The following is a 15,431-nucleotide window of genomic DNA, read 5'->3' as shown; positions in this document are numbered from 1 at the left end:
GCGTTACTATTCTATCATAAAAGTGAAACACGACTTTGCATGTGCTATAATATTATTACGAAAATCAAAGGAATATAAAAACAGAAGAATAGTACTTATTATTCAGCCTAGTTTTAAGACATTTGCTAAAATTATCTATTTATAAACTGAATTAAGAAAAACTATAACACAAGTTTTAAGCATTGGTGAACTTACTCTTTATGATGATCTACTAAACATTTTGTCAGTGGTGGACTGGAATGTGCTGTAATTTTAAGAGGCCGATGAGGCTCTGCGCTAGAAGGTCTGACAGGAATGTGACTAAGTAATCCAATACCATCTGCTGAGGTCACAGGGGTCGGCTGATGTAACCAAGGACTGGGAGAATTCTATCAAAACAATTTTTAAAAATCATCCTTCAGTTACTAGAAAAAGCTAAACACAGTATCAGAGCAGGACTTTAATAGTAGTATATTTATGAAGTATGTGACATACTAATATAGCAGTATATTTATTAAGTATTTTATGAGAAATATCCAGACAAATAAGTAACTAACATAGTTATATGGATTTTTCCATATGATGAAAAAAATCAATCAGCATTAAAATAGTAATTTCCAGGGAATTCCCTGGCAGTCCAGTGGTTAGGACTCTGCACTTCCACTGCAGGGGGCATGGGTTTCATCCCTGGTTGGGGAACTAATATCCTGCATGCTGTGTGGTGTTGCCAAAAAAAAAAAGTTATTTCCAGAAATTTATTTACTGATTGCAGATCTTGAAATCATTGCCTTTAACTTACAAATGATGTACAGAGAACCTAGCTTTTAAGATTTCCTAAGATTCTAACACCAAAAGACTATATGCTGCTAATAGAAAAAAACAGAAAACATGTTGCTAAAATACATTTCACCAGATTTCGTCAAGTTTATTTGCCAATTTTTCTTGTCAAAAATAATTTTTCCAATGTCATAATTTATTTAGATTTGGCAGAAAATTACATTTTCAAGACACATTTGTACTCCATTTCACTATAAGCTATAGATGCTGTTGGACCATTAAACTTGGAGGTGTGGAGGTACAACATAATTAATTTTTTTAACATCAACATGCTGCCTTTCTCATAGTGAATATCTGGTGACATTGATCTCTATGTTGACACTTACAACTATCTAGTTACATGCTTAAGGACTGTTTCTATACTATGACTCACTGAAATTCTTCCAGAAAATGCTTTGTTGAGTTATACTGTGTTGAATCAGATATTGGGAAAATACAATCCTTTGGTTTTACCAAAGGGCATACATTTTACATCTCAAAATGATAATGTGAAAGCAGTATGATATCACACCAAAGATATGCTGCTATAAAATTTCTTAGATTAAAAATATACATAAACCTCACACAAGAAAAAAATATATATATATACATGTACATAGGATCATTCAAATATATGTTTAAAATAAGGTCTCAATTCTATAAGATCCAGAAATCTGAAGTTATATAGATTACAAGGGTACCTGTATATACCTATATACATATAACAGAATATTACTCAGCTTAAAAAAGAAGAAAATCCTGTTACATGCTACAACATGGATGAACTCTGAGGACATTATGCTACATGAAATATCGTATGAGTCCACTCAAATGAAGTATCTAAAGCAGACAATCATAGAGACAGAAAGTAGAAAGGTGGGCGCCAAGAACTTAGGGGGAAGGGGAATTAGTGTTTCATGGGCAGAGTTTCAGTTTTGCAAGATGAAAGAGTTCTAGATTATCTGTTGCACAACAATGTGAATATACTTCACACTACTAAACTGTACACTTTAGAATGGTTAAATAAATTTAACGTTGTAGCTTTTACCACAATAAAAATAAATAAATAAAATGTGTTTTGAAAGATTCTGGGGAATACCTGAAAAGCATCCTGGTCCACGCCAAGGATTAAGTTGCCTCCTAGAGTTTAACAGTGACACCCAATCCCCCAGTTTTCAGAATGGGGCTGGTAATGCCCTCAACAACCATTTCTTAGCATGGAAATTAATCTGGCTGGAAAAACCACACAGCGCATGAAGGAATAAGAAAGAGCCCTGTCCCCCGCCTTCAGCAATACTTTGTCAAGCAGAGAGACGCTCAGCCCCAACTTCACTCCCAATATCAGGATTCTCCAGCCTCGGCACCCTTAAGAGAACTAGGGGCTTAGAGAGTCATAGCTTGTAGTATACATCAATATAATGTATCTAACTGGGAAATATAACAATTTGTCTTTTAAGAATAACTTGATTATACATATCAAGAGCCTTACAATTTTACATAAATTTTATATCCAGAAGTTTCACTTCTAGGAATTTACCTGAGCAAAATAATTATGGATATATACCATAATTAGTTATGAAGACTAAGTATATTAGAAACAACTTAAGAGGTTTACTTCTTTAAATTGGCTTTTTAAAAAAATAAATAGGCTTTTCTGAGATTTTAGCTTTACAGTTCCAAAGTTACTAAGCATCAAAAGTTTCATCATAATTAGAAAAATAACTGTTTCAAAAATTCTAGCATATTTTATAATAAGAAATCTAAAAAATTAATGGGATATTAATTAATTAATTAATCAACACTTGTACATATGTTAATAAATATATGACATGAGGTAAACCACAGCTTAACTTACCCTCCTTAACGAAGATTCAGCATTAACTGCATTTTCTGGGTGAACCCACTTAGAAGAAGGCAGACCAAGTCCTGAGTATGCATGTGTTCCATTTGGATATTGCCAAATAATTGGATAAAGTCCAAGCTGATTATATGAAGCAGATGGGTGGGCTTGTCCAAGAAGATGAGGTGACTGGTGCTGTAACAACTGTTGCTGTTGCTGGTGTGCTAGTGCTAAGTGGCTCAAGCTGCTGGCGTGAGCAGTCTCCAGTCGAGGGTGGCCACCGAGTAAGGAGGCAGTAGGCACTCCAGGTAACACAGCAGGAAGTAAATGAGGGTGATGAACAGAATGGTGTGGACCACTAGTCAGAGGATGAGTGTTAATGGCAGGTAATGGAGTTTGACTGGATGATCCAGCCAGTAAGTGGGGTGCAGGACTTAAGGCAGGGTGATGGGTACCTGGATTTAAACACGTTCTATGGGATGAAGAATGAAGAGGAAAAGGATGCTGGCTTAAGAAAGGTGAAATGTGATTAGCTCCTGTATCTGACCCGACAAGTGCAGGATCTCTGTAAACTGTGAAATGCTCATTTTTATCAATGATAAGAGGGCTTTTTGTAGTTTCTAATGTACTGCCTCTAGTAGGAACCGGATGAAAGCTGCATCTTGATAACTCATGTTCTATCTTACTTGCCAGTCTTCTTTCACCAGCAGTTTGGCTGTTTGCAAAAGTGGGCTTAGACTTTACAGAATCCGGGGAATGGTTAATTTTAGGTTTAACAACTTCAGGTGAGGGATTGGATTTTGTCTTGTGAGCATCTACTGAAGTATTAAGTTTAGATTTTATAGTTTCTGGGGGTGGACTTCGTTTATGCAGCTTATCTTCTGTGACAGAAACTGCACTTAGAGAAGATATGTAAGAGACATACTGATTTTTCTCTTTTTCCATATTCAGGTTTTCATTTCCTGAAGAAGCATTCCTAACATTTGATTGGGTTAAATCTACTTTAACTACATCACTGACCCAGCTCTGGTCAGAATCTTGGTTTGCTGTTTCCAAGTATTTTGTATTTGTGACTGAATGTTTTGAATCACTAATGTCAGGGTCCATTTTCTGAAGTGTCTGAAGGCCAAAGGTACTTGAGTTTTCCTGAGCCACCTTTTCCGTAATAGTGTCATTCGTAATATCAATAACACATTTTGGTGTGGGTGGTCTGGATACAAACTTCTCCTTTGGTAATAATTCCACCGTATGTGTTTTCTCCATATCGCGTTCCTGAAGAAGTAAATCGTTAGAATTATGATCAGAAAGTGTGGCCTGTTCTGATGAACGGATAATCATTTTTTCTTGAAGCTGAGAGTCAACAGACTTCTGTTTCTCTGTTTCTTCATGTTTTTTATCTTCCTGTATTTGATCCCAGGGAGGCTGGCTATCTATTAGTGTCTCTTCTCCTGCCTTCTCATTATTCTGGGATTTTCCTTCTTCTCCATTTATCTTTGAAGTGTTTTTATTTTTCAACTCATTCTCTGGCTTCTGCTCTGAGGAATTATTTATTATTCTCTTATTTGAATTTTCTGAGTCACTGCTCTCAGAAAAGTCTGAAACATTGTCGGTTCGTAGTCTTTTCATATTTAGTTTCTTTTCATCCTCCTCAGGTTTCCTTCTTTTGTTCATCACCTGTTTGTTTTTACCTTTAGGATTTTCTATAAGATTTAAAAAAAGAACAGTTTTATCTTTCAAATTAATATTAAATAAGTATATTTTAAATGTATTTTTGTTTTATATGTTCTCATGCCCTTTAAAAAAGGTGGGTCCTACCTCCTCGTGCTATATAATCATATTTTTCCTCCTTCATCTTCTCTTCATCTGGTATACTGCTATCTGAGCCCTTCCTCTTATTTGGACGAATATTTCTTTGTTGCTGGTGTGAATTCTGTTTTGGTACAGCAGCTTGGGAGTTCATTGCTGGTCTGGGACTATTTGCTTGGGCACGTGTATAATGACCCTAAAAATAACCAATTAACAATGATTGTTCACTATCTGATCCTAAGTAATTTAAGGGAAAATATTTTACCATAATCCATCACTAACAACATACATACGTGAACAGTGTTGCTATTTTGACTGGCACGAGACCTTCGCCGTGATGTAATGCCAATATTTTCACCTTTTAACAAAGAGTGAACAACATCATCTAGAAAGGTCATTTGAACCATAGAAGGATCGACATTCTGTGGTTCTAGTACCTAATCCATGACACAAAACAAGAACAAAAATTAAATCCAATCAGCTAGCCAATGTGATATTAGGTACAATTTCTTTACTGAGTAGAGATGTTAGAAATCAGTCTGAGATACTGTCAGACTTACAATAAATCAACTTTAACCATTAAAGATAAGACTACTGTTTCACATGCTAACTAAAAATTAAAAAGCAAATACATCTATTGCAAGTATACCTTGCAAAACAAGGATTAGAGTTATTCAAGAGTATATTGCCAAGCCATAAAATGTATTTCAAAAATAAAAAGTAATTTTCAAAAAACAGCTGTAAAATAAAACAAGAAGGTAGAGCATGACAGGAATTCCCTGGCGGTCCAGTGGTTGGGACTTGGCGCTTTCACTGCTGGGGCCTGGGTTCAACTCCTGGTTGGGGAACTAAGATCCTGAAGCTGCATGGTGCGGCCAAAAAAAAAGGAAGAAGAAGGTAGAGCATGGGAAGCAGAAAAGGACAAAAATCATATAAATGAGTAATAATTTTAAAGACAGGTTAAAGAAAGAACTATTTTAAAAACTAAAGGCAATTTTGTGCTTCACTGAGAGGTCAAAGTTTGTTAGCTTTTAAGGAAAAAAATTAAATAAAATTAAATGATATAGTTTATTTAGCATTTTGACTAGAATTTTAACCAAAGCATCTGCATTGTTTATAGAGGGGGTTCTCATTTATTCAGACACCCTCCACAATCCACTCAGGTAGGAAGGTGTAAATATCTATTTTCTGGGGGTAAATACAGTACAGCTTTAAAAGATTTGAAATTAAGACTTTCAGACTGTTAACTTAAAACTTCCCATTAAATTCATATCCTTAACATTAACCATATTCGCTATAAAACTTAAGGGAGCATCCCAACTCTGGAATTTGATGTAAAAAGAACTTCAGTGTGCATTAAAGTTTTCATTCGTGGAAAGAAACCATTTAGGAAGTATTTTTATTACTGGAGGGGCAGAAAAGCTGAGACTTTTAGAAAGTTTTAGCTGACCTACTGATAAAAAAAAAAAAAAGACTAAACAAATAAGAGTTTGATGCCTCCTTTTCAGGGACTGATTTTATCAGTGTTGAAATAAATTTGGCATCACTATCTCGCTGTGACCTCAAGTGAACTCTATGTAACATCAGACACATTTGAACTTATTAGGATTACATGACTGCACCTAGAGATGAAAATTATTTGGTGTCAACCTGTTGATCCACTGTGGGGCGGTGGGGGGGGGGGGGCGGAGGAGAGTCATGGAATATGTGAATTGTAACCATCTCTTTTCAAAAATTGGACTATTTACCTGATCATTCATAACGATCATGGTGCGAGTGAAGAGATCATGATGAGTAATTATGCCAGTAAACCACTGGGTGGCAGAGTCTTGTCTATATACTCTCACTCTGTATCCATTCAAGGAATAAGGACCTTAAAAAAAACACACATCATACATGATGAGTTCATGGATGAAATGGAAAAGTAATTTGGAACTTGATGTATGAACCTTCTAGTTGTCAAAACTTTACCATAAACAACTACAAATTTTGATCCTGGTGAAAAAGCTGCCAAAGTCTTAAAACATGCAGAGACTGTTAACTGAATTTATAAACACAATACTGAAATACCATATTGGTGTACTTTTGGATTAAACTCACTTCTTAAAATGATATCTATATATGTATACAGATATCCTTCAGAAAATAGGTAATGATTAAATAATAAAATATATATATCTGTATATATTTAAATATGTCTTAAAACAAAAGAGAATGGAGATAAAAATTTCTTCAATTCACAGGTACTAAAATGGTATCAAATACTTGAAAGTTTAATAAGAACTGTGGGGGGGGATCTGATGCACCTTATTAATATGATAGTATTATACATTAACAATTTACTAAATGCTTTCACAATTTGCAGATGCTTATTCAATCTTTTGAATCTTATTCAAAAACTCTCAGATCTTTCCCTGTTTATAAAAATTAAGAAAGTGAGGTTGATAGGTTAAATAAATTTTTAAGTGAAAGAGCTAGAACTGAATTTATTTTTCTGATTCCTAGATTGATGCCTTTTCTTCCACAGTTAAGACATTTAACATATCAATCAATGATTTAATGTTTGACAGTTTAAAAAAAAAAACTATGCTAATCAGTCTAAAATATACATCAAATAACACATCTGTAGAAAGTATTCCATATTACCTGTAAATCAAACACATTCATACCTGTAATCTATTATACAAACTATAGTCTTAAAATTTTTAACTATGGAAGAAAAAGACTCCAAATTATTTTTTCTGAATGAAATATAGAAATAGCTTATAGAATAACTCCAAATATGACCAGTTTTCAATTCCCATCAGCACCCATCTTAACTGTCTTGTTCTACCACCAAACACAATCTGGAGTCTGTCTCACATAATTCTGCTTAGGATGGAAAGGATTACTGCCTTAATGATTTCACCTCTAAGAATATGACAAGGAAAAAAAAGTTACTTTAAAAAATATTAGCCTGGCTTCTTCAATAAATAAATTGAAAGGAAAGGAAGAAAAAAAGAGATAGACGGGTCATATCCACTCATCAATCTGTGGACATTTTTTGGATCCCAGATTAAAAATAAATAAATAAAATAAAAGTCAATCCTGTGAAAAATCATTTATGAGACAAATGGAAACTTGAACCTGAGTATTCAGTATTTGGTATTAAGGAACTATTAATTTTTCAGCATAGCAATGGTATGGTGGCTTTGTTTAAAAATAGAACACAGCAATGTCTGAAAATTGACAGAAATAAATGAGAGTACGGGTGGGGCAGAACCTACCAAGGTTTTATTTTACAGTTGTTGGAACCAGGAGATAGAATATTTCGGTGAACTTCCATGTGCCTATTTCTCTGTATGTTTCAAATTCTCCATATTAAGGGTTTAAAAAATATCTAGCCTAACAAGAATTTAATAAGTAGATGATCTGCTGCTATAAAAACCCATACAAAGAAAGGCAGCCACAACTGAGATTATCTCTATTAATGCTTAAATTAAATGGCATGGAAGTTGAGGTTCAGATAAACATGGGAATTTAACAAAATTCCTTTTTAAAAACATTCAACCAAATATCAATACTCCATGTATCCATGTCATATTGTTGCGGTTTCACTTCAATTTCACAAAAAGCTTACATTTTCAATATATGATTTTACTGACAGGAAAAGAAATCACTAAGAATCATAAAATCTCACTGGTTTGAAGACAAACTTGTAACTTACTAAAAAAAGGAAACAAAATTAAGACTAGTATTGTGGTCATTGCTGAGGAAGGCAAACTGAAAGAGGCCACTTTTATCAGATACCAACAGCATTCTTCAAAGGAAATCAACTGTGGCTTTGGGCAACCCTCCACAGCAAACAAAGCTTCCTTCTCCAGGAAGGACACACCTAAAGCATTCTGCAGTATGGAAATTTTCCTATTAACAAAACACCTGTGTGGTTATAATTTCATTTCAGGCATTCAGCTCAAATTAGTGGTGAAATTACCTCAATAACTGGTGAAGTTACCAATTTCCTATTGAAATTATTCTGATTTTGCTATTATTTTCCCTGGCCTGTATATAACTCAAAATATTAGACTGGGTCTTCTATTTGTATTGCATATAACTGAACAACCAAAACCAAACATAGGAAATTGCCCAGTTCCAAAAATATATATATATATTAATGCATAACTTCAAAACAGTTACCTTGCATAAAAATCTCCTGAACCTTTTGTTCCTTTACCCAGACTTTCACTTCTTCCTGAAGTTGCGGGTTGTCCCTGAGAACTGGGTTTAGGCTGTCTATGTCGTCCTAGAATTATAGATTAAAAGAAAGGTCCATGTTACACTGTCCTAACATTAATGTTACCAACATTCCCTCCTGAACGTTCTAAGGACTGAAGAAAATTCCTTGATCTAAACGTATACAAAAACGCAAATTCAGAAGTTATAGTTCATTAGCAGTAACATAACAACGGAGCCTAAGAAATTAATCCATGATAAGACAAAAATGTCTTAAGACAAAATTTGAAATTTACTCATTTCAAACTGTTTTGTTTGAACTGTTTGTTTTCTAACTGAAAGCCTTATACAAGTTTTCCAACTGCAAGCCTTATACAAATCACCTTTTAAAGGGTTTCACTGTTAGAAGCAATATACAAACCAAATAGCTTCAGGTCATCTAAGGCTGGTAGCAAACAAATCAAGTTGATTATTTTAGTGACAATACATATATACATAGATGAGTTACCCTCTCCCCATAATACCTAAAACATTAGTTTTAAACTACAAGTCATTATCCACTGTCTTTTGATTAAAATTGATTTGATTTAAATGTCATCAAATTCAGTTCTACTCAAACTCATCTGACCAGTAACTTCACTGCTAAAAGTTTTATTTTTTCAAGCCAGTGTCAAAGCATCCAGGCAATTTAAATTACATTATTGATGGTATTATCCTCATAACAGGGTGGATCTAGACACAGAAACAACCGGTTCTCTCTCCTTGGAGATGTGAATCACACAGTCACATGGTTTCCCACAATCTGTTGGTCCCCCGCTGGACTCTCTGACATTCTGTTCTCTCTCAAAGCACCTCTGCTGCTCCTGCATTTGAGATCAGCGGCAGGAGCCCTAGAGTAGAGCTGGGAAGAACAACAAAGCAGCACTGTCAATTTGGCGGCCCTTTTAAAAGTGGACTAGCAGATCATGGAAACCAGTGAACAGAAAGGAGCTACATGAAGGCAATTTTATCTGGTGAATAAAAATAATTTGGCAATACAGAACAGCCAAAGAGCGGCTGAAGAGTACAAAGAATCCCTAAATCAAGCAGGTCATACTTCATTCTTTTCTAAAGTTTATCCAAGTAAAGCACTTTCCTTCTCATCTCATCACTGCTTTAAGGAACTACTCTCTATTCTTGGAATAATATTGCGGTAAACACTCTATTTCGTTTATACTTAAGTGAACACTAACAAACAGAAGTAAAGGCCTTTAAACTTATCAACTATGTTCTCCTTGTAAAATATAAAGAAATGCTGCTTTATAGTAGAAGGAAATACTAGAGTGGAAAAGTTGTTAGCAGGAGTGGAAAAAGTAGTTAAAATCTGTCATTTTGGGCGGGGGTGGGGGGGGGCGGAGGCGGGAAAGGCCCATGCATACATGCCTTCCTTTTTGTAAAGAAACTTCCTAGCAATCCCTTTTCTCCACTCCACTTTAATAATACACTGCACACTTAGTTAATCTCATTATTTGAGTAACAGAAAATACATGGTCAGACTCTAACCCTCTTGATGCACACCAGGTGACAGTCTAGTCTATGACAGACAAAACACAGGAAACTTTCTATTTCCCAAGGAAAACCATTACCATTTCCAGACAGTTCTGACAGATGCCAAGTTGTTTTAAAATCTTTCTCACTTTAACTTCCATACACAGGTCCAAGCTTAACTCCTTGGAGTCAAACACAAGCCTAATCACTTTCCTAACCTGACAGTCCTTCAAACATTTGAATTCTGGTTTTATGTTTCCACAACCTGAGTCTTCTCTAGTCTCAACACCCACCTTTATCACAGTTGTTCTTCTTACTCTTATTCTAGACATTTAACTGGCTCAAAGAAGATGGGTACTTGTCTAGAAAAGTACAATCTACAATCACATGGGTGTCACAAGCTTACTTAGATCAAATTTACTATAGTGTATTGCTCCCAAGCCTTTATATTCGGGGTGGGCGTGGGGAGGAGTAAAAGCAGCACTGCCAATACGTTGTAGACAAGTACAAGTATGATTTATAAAACCAGTTCCCTGTATTGAAATTTTATAACTAAAGCTATTGAGATGTAAAATTTGCTCAACATTTATATTTTATTTATTCAACAGGTTAAAATAATGAGCTACATTTCCAAGATCATTAGACAACAAGTATCTTCTCACCAATGACCCGCTCATTTCTAGGGAAAAAAAGCATACCATTGGGCTTCCCTGGTGGCGCAGTGGTTGGGGGTCTGCCTGCCAATGCGGGGGACACGGGTTCGAGCCCTGGTCTGGGAGGATCCCACATGCCGCGGAGCAACTGCGCCCGTGAGCCACGATTGCTGAGCCTGAGCGTCTGGAGCCTGTGCTCCGCAGCCAGAGAGGCCGCGATATTGAGGGGCCCGCGCACCGCGATGAAGAGTGGCCCCCACTTGCCGCAACTGGAGAAAGCCCTCACACAGAAACGAAGACCCAACACAGCCATAAATAAATAAATAAATTTAAATTTTTAAAAAAAAGCATACCATTAAAAGTTGATAATATCAGTCTACTCACTGAAATAACCTTACATAAGTTCAAATTTCTATGTATCAATTTCCTCATCTATACAGCAGGGTTAATAATATTTCTTTTCATATTAATGAGTATGTTTTTATAATAAGATTTTAAAAAATTTACAGAAACTAGTCTTCTTAACACATTCAATTCTAAATTAACCATGGTACTAAATGACATGCATTACACAAAATTAATTAAAACCCATGAAAATTATCCCAATACAATGTCTGATTATGATAATCATATTGTTGCTGAAGTCTTCCTCTACATATAGTGCTTCGTAAGTTAGATGTATTTCTGCTGAGTTGTGGTCATCATTCCCATTTTAAAGAGGCTCACAAAAGGCTAAATGATCAAATCTTGTAAGAGTTGTTAGCAGGTAGCCAAATGAGGTTTTTTCCCCTATTTATTTACCTGAATAATGTTGTGAAAGTGTACAAAATCAGATACAAGGCTATAAGGCAGACTCACAGAGAAGAGCATCTGTTAATTAAAAACTAGTTATGAATGCTTACTATCTTTCACAGAATGCAACTAACAAACAACTTAAACTATGCCTTGAGCTTGTATGAAATTAAAAACAATTTATCTACACCGTACTTTTCATTAACTGTAGTATAATCCCCCCCAATTTCATATTGTATAACTAAAATTATATGTATTCATTAATCCCCCCCCCAAATCACTCATGTAGTGAAGGAATAAGCACTCTCTGTGAATCTTCTCTTCTCCATAAACTCCATCCAATGTATTAATTACACTGCTAGTTATAACCTCCAGCAAATGACTAATGGGGAAAAAATCAGTTCAGCAAGATCTGTTGTACGAGAAACATAGAAAACATGGAAAAGTGCTAAAGAATGCCTTAAGTGAAGTTCTGGACTATATTTATTGTTCACTTGTGTGCTGTGCTTTTCCTCCTTTTGCAAAGACAAAGATTAGCTTTAATTGAACATTAGTGGCACCTTAATGTAAATAATAATAAAGAAAATTAGCTAACATGATTGTGCATTTACTATGACAGATATCACTTTGGGTGCTTTCCGTACTATCAATTTTTGTAAAGCTGAGATTATTATACCCCTTTTACATGCTATACACAGAGAGGTCCATGGTTAAAGTCAGGATGTGATGGAGAGACCTAGCATTTGAATCTAGTTCTGCGACTCTAACGCTCAGTCTCTTTTCATCTATTCTCTGCTTCTCTTGAACTAGTACAATGAAGAGGCATAAATAATAGACTATTTACTGTCATTGCCTTTCAAAATTTGACACATTTCTTTACGTTATATGGAAGAGGTGAAAGGTAACATTATCTTAAGTCAGAATGGGTCAAAAGACATTAACATTAGGTGGAAGTTATTGTTCTACAACCTCACATTGGCTATGTGAAATTCCGCATATCAAAATAGTCTAACACTCATCAAACAGAAAAGACTTAGGATGTTAAACTCATGCAATCTTATAATCAGAAAGCATAAAAGAGAAGACAAATCACTTTGGCAACGTGACTTAGTCATGACCTACAAATTCCCAAATGCTGTGTTTCTAGGTTAAACACCACCGTGAATTAAAAACTGATCATCTCATCATCTGAGATGATCAAAATACAGACTCTTTCTCGTATGTACAGAAGAATATGATGAAATCAAAAAGCAGCATTCCTCAAAATATCAATATAAAAGTTAAAATCAGGTTGGAATCTGAACTGTGACAGTAAGATTACTGTACTAACCTAATTTTCAAGCGATTCTCTACTTCATCCCAGTTCAAAGGGAAACAGTAACAAGTACAATAACATAAAAAATAAGCTCGGCCTCCCCGGCGCGGCGCACTCCCCGCCGGCCGCAGCCTGACACGCCGCGCGGCCCCCCAGTCTCCCCGGCCGCCTCCCCCAGTCATGGCCCAGGGCCTCGCCTCACTATGGCAGCAGCACGACACAGCACCCTTGACTTCATGCTCGGCGCCAAAGCTGATGGTGAGACCATTCTGAAAGGCCTCCAGTCCATTTTCCAGGAGCGGGCGATGACGGAGTCGGTGCACACCTGGCAGGACCATGGCTATTTAGCGACCTACATAAACAAAAACGGCAGCTTTGCCAATTTGAGAATTTACCCGCATGGATTGGTGTTGCTGGACCTTCAGAGTTACGACGGTGATGCGCAAGGCAAAGAAGTTGACAGTCTTTTGAACAAAGTAGAAGAAAGAATGAAAGAATTGAGTCAGGACAGTACTGAGCGGGTGAAGCGATTACCACCCATAGTTCGAGGAGGGGCCATTGACAGATACTGGCCCACTGCAGATGGCCGCCTGGTTGAGTATGACATAGATGAAGTGGTATATGATGAAGACTCACCTTACCAGAACATTAAAATTTTACACTCAAAACAATTTGGAAATATTCTCATCCTCAGTGGGGATGTTAATTTGGCGGAAAGTGATCTGGTGTATACCCGGGCCATCATGGGCAGCGGCAAAGAAGATTACACTGGCAAAGATGTACTGATTCTAGGAGGCGGAGATGGGGGCATATTATGTGAAATAGTCAAACTGAAACCAAAGATGGTCACTATGGTAGAGATTGACCAAATGGTGATTGACGGATGTAAGAAATACATGCGAAAAACATGTGGTGATGTCCTAGACAATCTTAAAGGAGACTGCTATCAGGTTCTAATAGAAGACTGTATTCCAGTACTGAAGAGGTACGCCAAAGAAGGGAGAGAGTTTGATTATGTGATTAATGATTTGACAGCTGTTCCAATCTCCACATCTCCGGAAGAAGATTCCACATGGGAGTTTCTCAGACTGATTCTTGACCTCTCAATGAAAGTATTGAAACAGGATGGGAAATATTTTACACAGGGGAACTGTGTCAATTTGACGGAAGCCCTGTCACTCTATGAAGAACAACTGGGGCGCCTGTATTGTCCTGTGGAATTCTCGAAGGAGATCGTCTGTGTCCCTTCATACTTGGAATTGTGGGTATTTTACACTGTTTGGAAGAAAGCTAAACCTTGAAAATCAATTTCCCCTAATCATGTGTGCTGCAAATAGCCTTCCTGACCTTCGTATGCTGTACATGACATCGAAAGGAGTCAGGCAATTGATTGTGAATTCCTTCAAGTTTCCTTTTTTTAATTAAAAAATCAAATGCAAAATGTATATTTTGATGAGCTAGGGTGTTATTTTTTTGAAAGTCAGCTGAAGGATGATTAGACAGCACAGTGAAGGCTGCTAAATGCACTGAACCCCTAGAATGTGATTTTTGTTTTTGTTTTTGTTTTTCTGTGTGGGCTTTTTTTGTTTCTGTTTTGGTAGACTTCGAATTTGGTTGTTTGGAGGAATGAACATCATTGTTTTCTTCTGGAGGGAAGCTCTTGATGGGAGTTTCTTTCCCCCCCAAATTGACATAGGTATTACAATTTGGTGCTTATAAGGAAAGACTTTAAAAAATGAATAGCAATGCTTCGATTAAAATTACAAATGAGAAAAAAAAAAATAATAAGATCTTAGTACTAAAATATTCAGATGTGCCTGACTAGGTTTAATAAATAGCAATATTATTACAGCGCTCAAAGTGTATGTAACACATTTTCTAAGATAATAAAGAACAATCTGTCTTACCATAATCAAGTGCTCCTTACTATTTCAACAAATATTTTCTTTGTTACACATCCTCCGGATTTACATACTGACTGACTGAAGAGCCAGCAGAGGCATGAAATAGATAATAATATACCAGTTGTTAGTTTCTATCAAGATGACTGAGTTGAGTGGCTTAATAATTTTAAGAGATTTGCTCTAAAGTCTTAACTGATGACTTTTATTTTAGGATACAAGAAATATAAAACTGGAGCAGTTTCTCTCCCTTTGGACAATATCTGATGGAGAATGACCTAATGCCTGCTTTCAAACTGATACTGAGTATGTCTTAGAATTTTTTTCCTCCTGCAATAAAGCCCTTGACCTCTGTGGTGACAATTTAAATGCAATTATATTACATAAACCCCCCTATAAAAATCACAGTTGATTGTATTTTTATAAGAGTTATCATAAAAGAAACTATCTGTATCTTGAAATGTCAGGTTGGGTGACTGAACATGCTTTGCCACACCACTCTGGCACAGTCATAATTTAAATTCATGCTTCAGCAAAACTACAAATGACTGCCTGTCCTTAAATCCCTGGGGTTGCTAGCCAACAGTGAA

General features: G+C 36.1%; 2 protein-coding genes across 10 annotated transcripts in view; one reads left to right on the top strand and one right to left on the bottom strand.

The window, feature by feature from the left end:
- JMJD1C (jumonji domain containing 1C) overlaps nt 1–15,431 on the bottom strand; it is a 318,677-nt gene that overhangs the window by 37,056 nt on the left and 266,190 nt on the right. For 8 of the 9 annotated variants that reach the window (XR_005016920.1, XM_036829659.1, XM_036829660.1 and 5 more), the window contains 6 exons: nt 8,618–8,723; nt 6,190–6,314; nt 4,735–4,878; nt 4,451–4,637; nt 2,651–4,335; nt 196–368 (listed from right to left, as the gene is read on the bottom strand). Coding sequence is in view for 8 of the 9 variants with exons in the window: in XM_036829660.1 (XP_036685555.1) it covers nt 196–368; nt 2,651–4,335; nt 4,451–4,637; nt 4,735–4,878; nt 6,190–6,314; nt 8,618–8,723 (2,420 nt within the window). In the remaining variant the exon portion in view is untranslated. Of the gene's footprint in view, nt 1–195; nt 369–2,650; nt 4,336–4,450; nt 4,638–4,734; nt 4,879–6,189; nt 6,315–8,617; nt 8,724–9,350; nt 9,555–15,431 lie in introns of those variants that run through there. The other variant, XM_036829658.1, reaches the window with a different exon arrangement.
- Nucleotides 13,047–14,712, top strand: LOC118883086 (spermine synthase-like). Its single transcript, XM_036829661.1, has one exon. It carries the CDS (start codon nt 13,144–13,146, stop codon nt 14,239–14,241), a length of 1,098 nt encoding a protein of 365 aa, XP_036685556.1. The 5' UTR covers nt 13,047–13,143; the 3' UTR covers nt 14,242–14,712.

This window comes from Balaenoptera musculus, chromosome 16 (genome assembly GCF_009873245.2).
Source record: "Balaenoptera musculus isolate JJ_BM4_2016_0621 chromosome 16, mBalMus1.pri.v3, whole genome shotgun sequence".
NCBI lineage: Eukaryota > Metazoa > Chordata > Mammalia > Artiodactyla > Balaenopteridae > Balaenoptera > Balaenoptera musculus.
The sequence above is the reverse complement of the archived record's forward strand: the minus strand, read 5'-3'. Positions and strand labels throughout refer to the sequence as shown.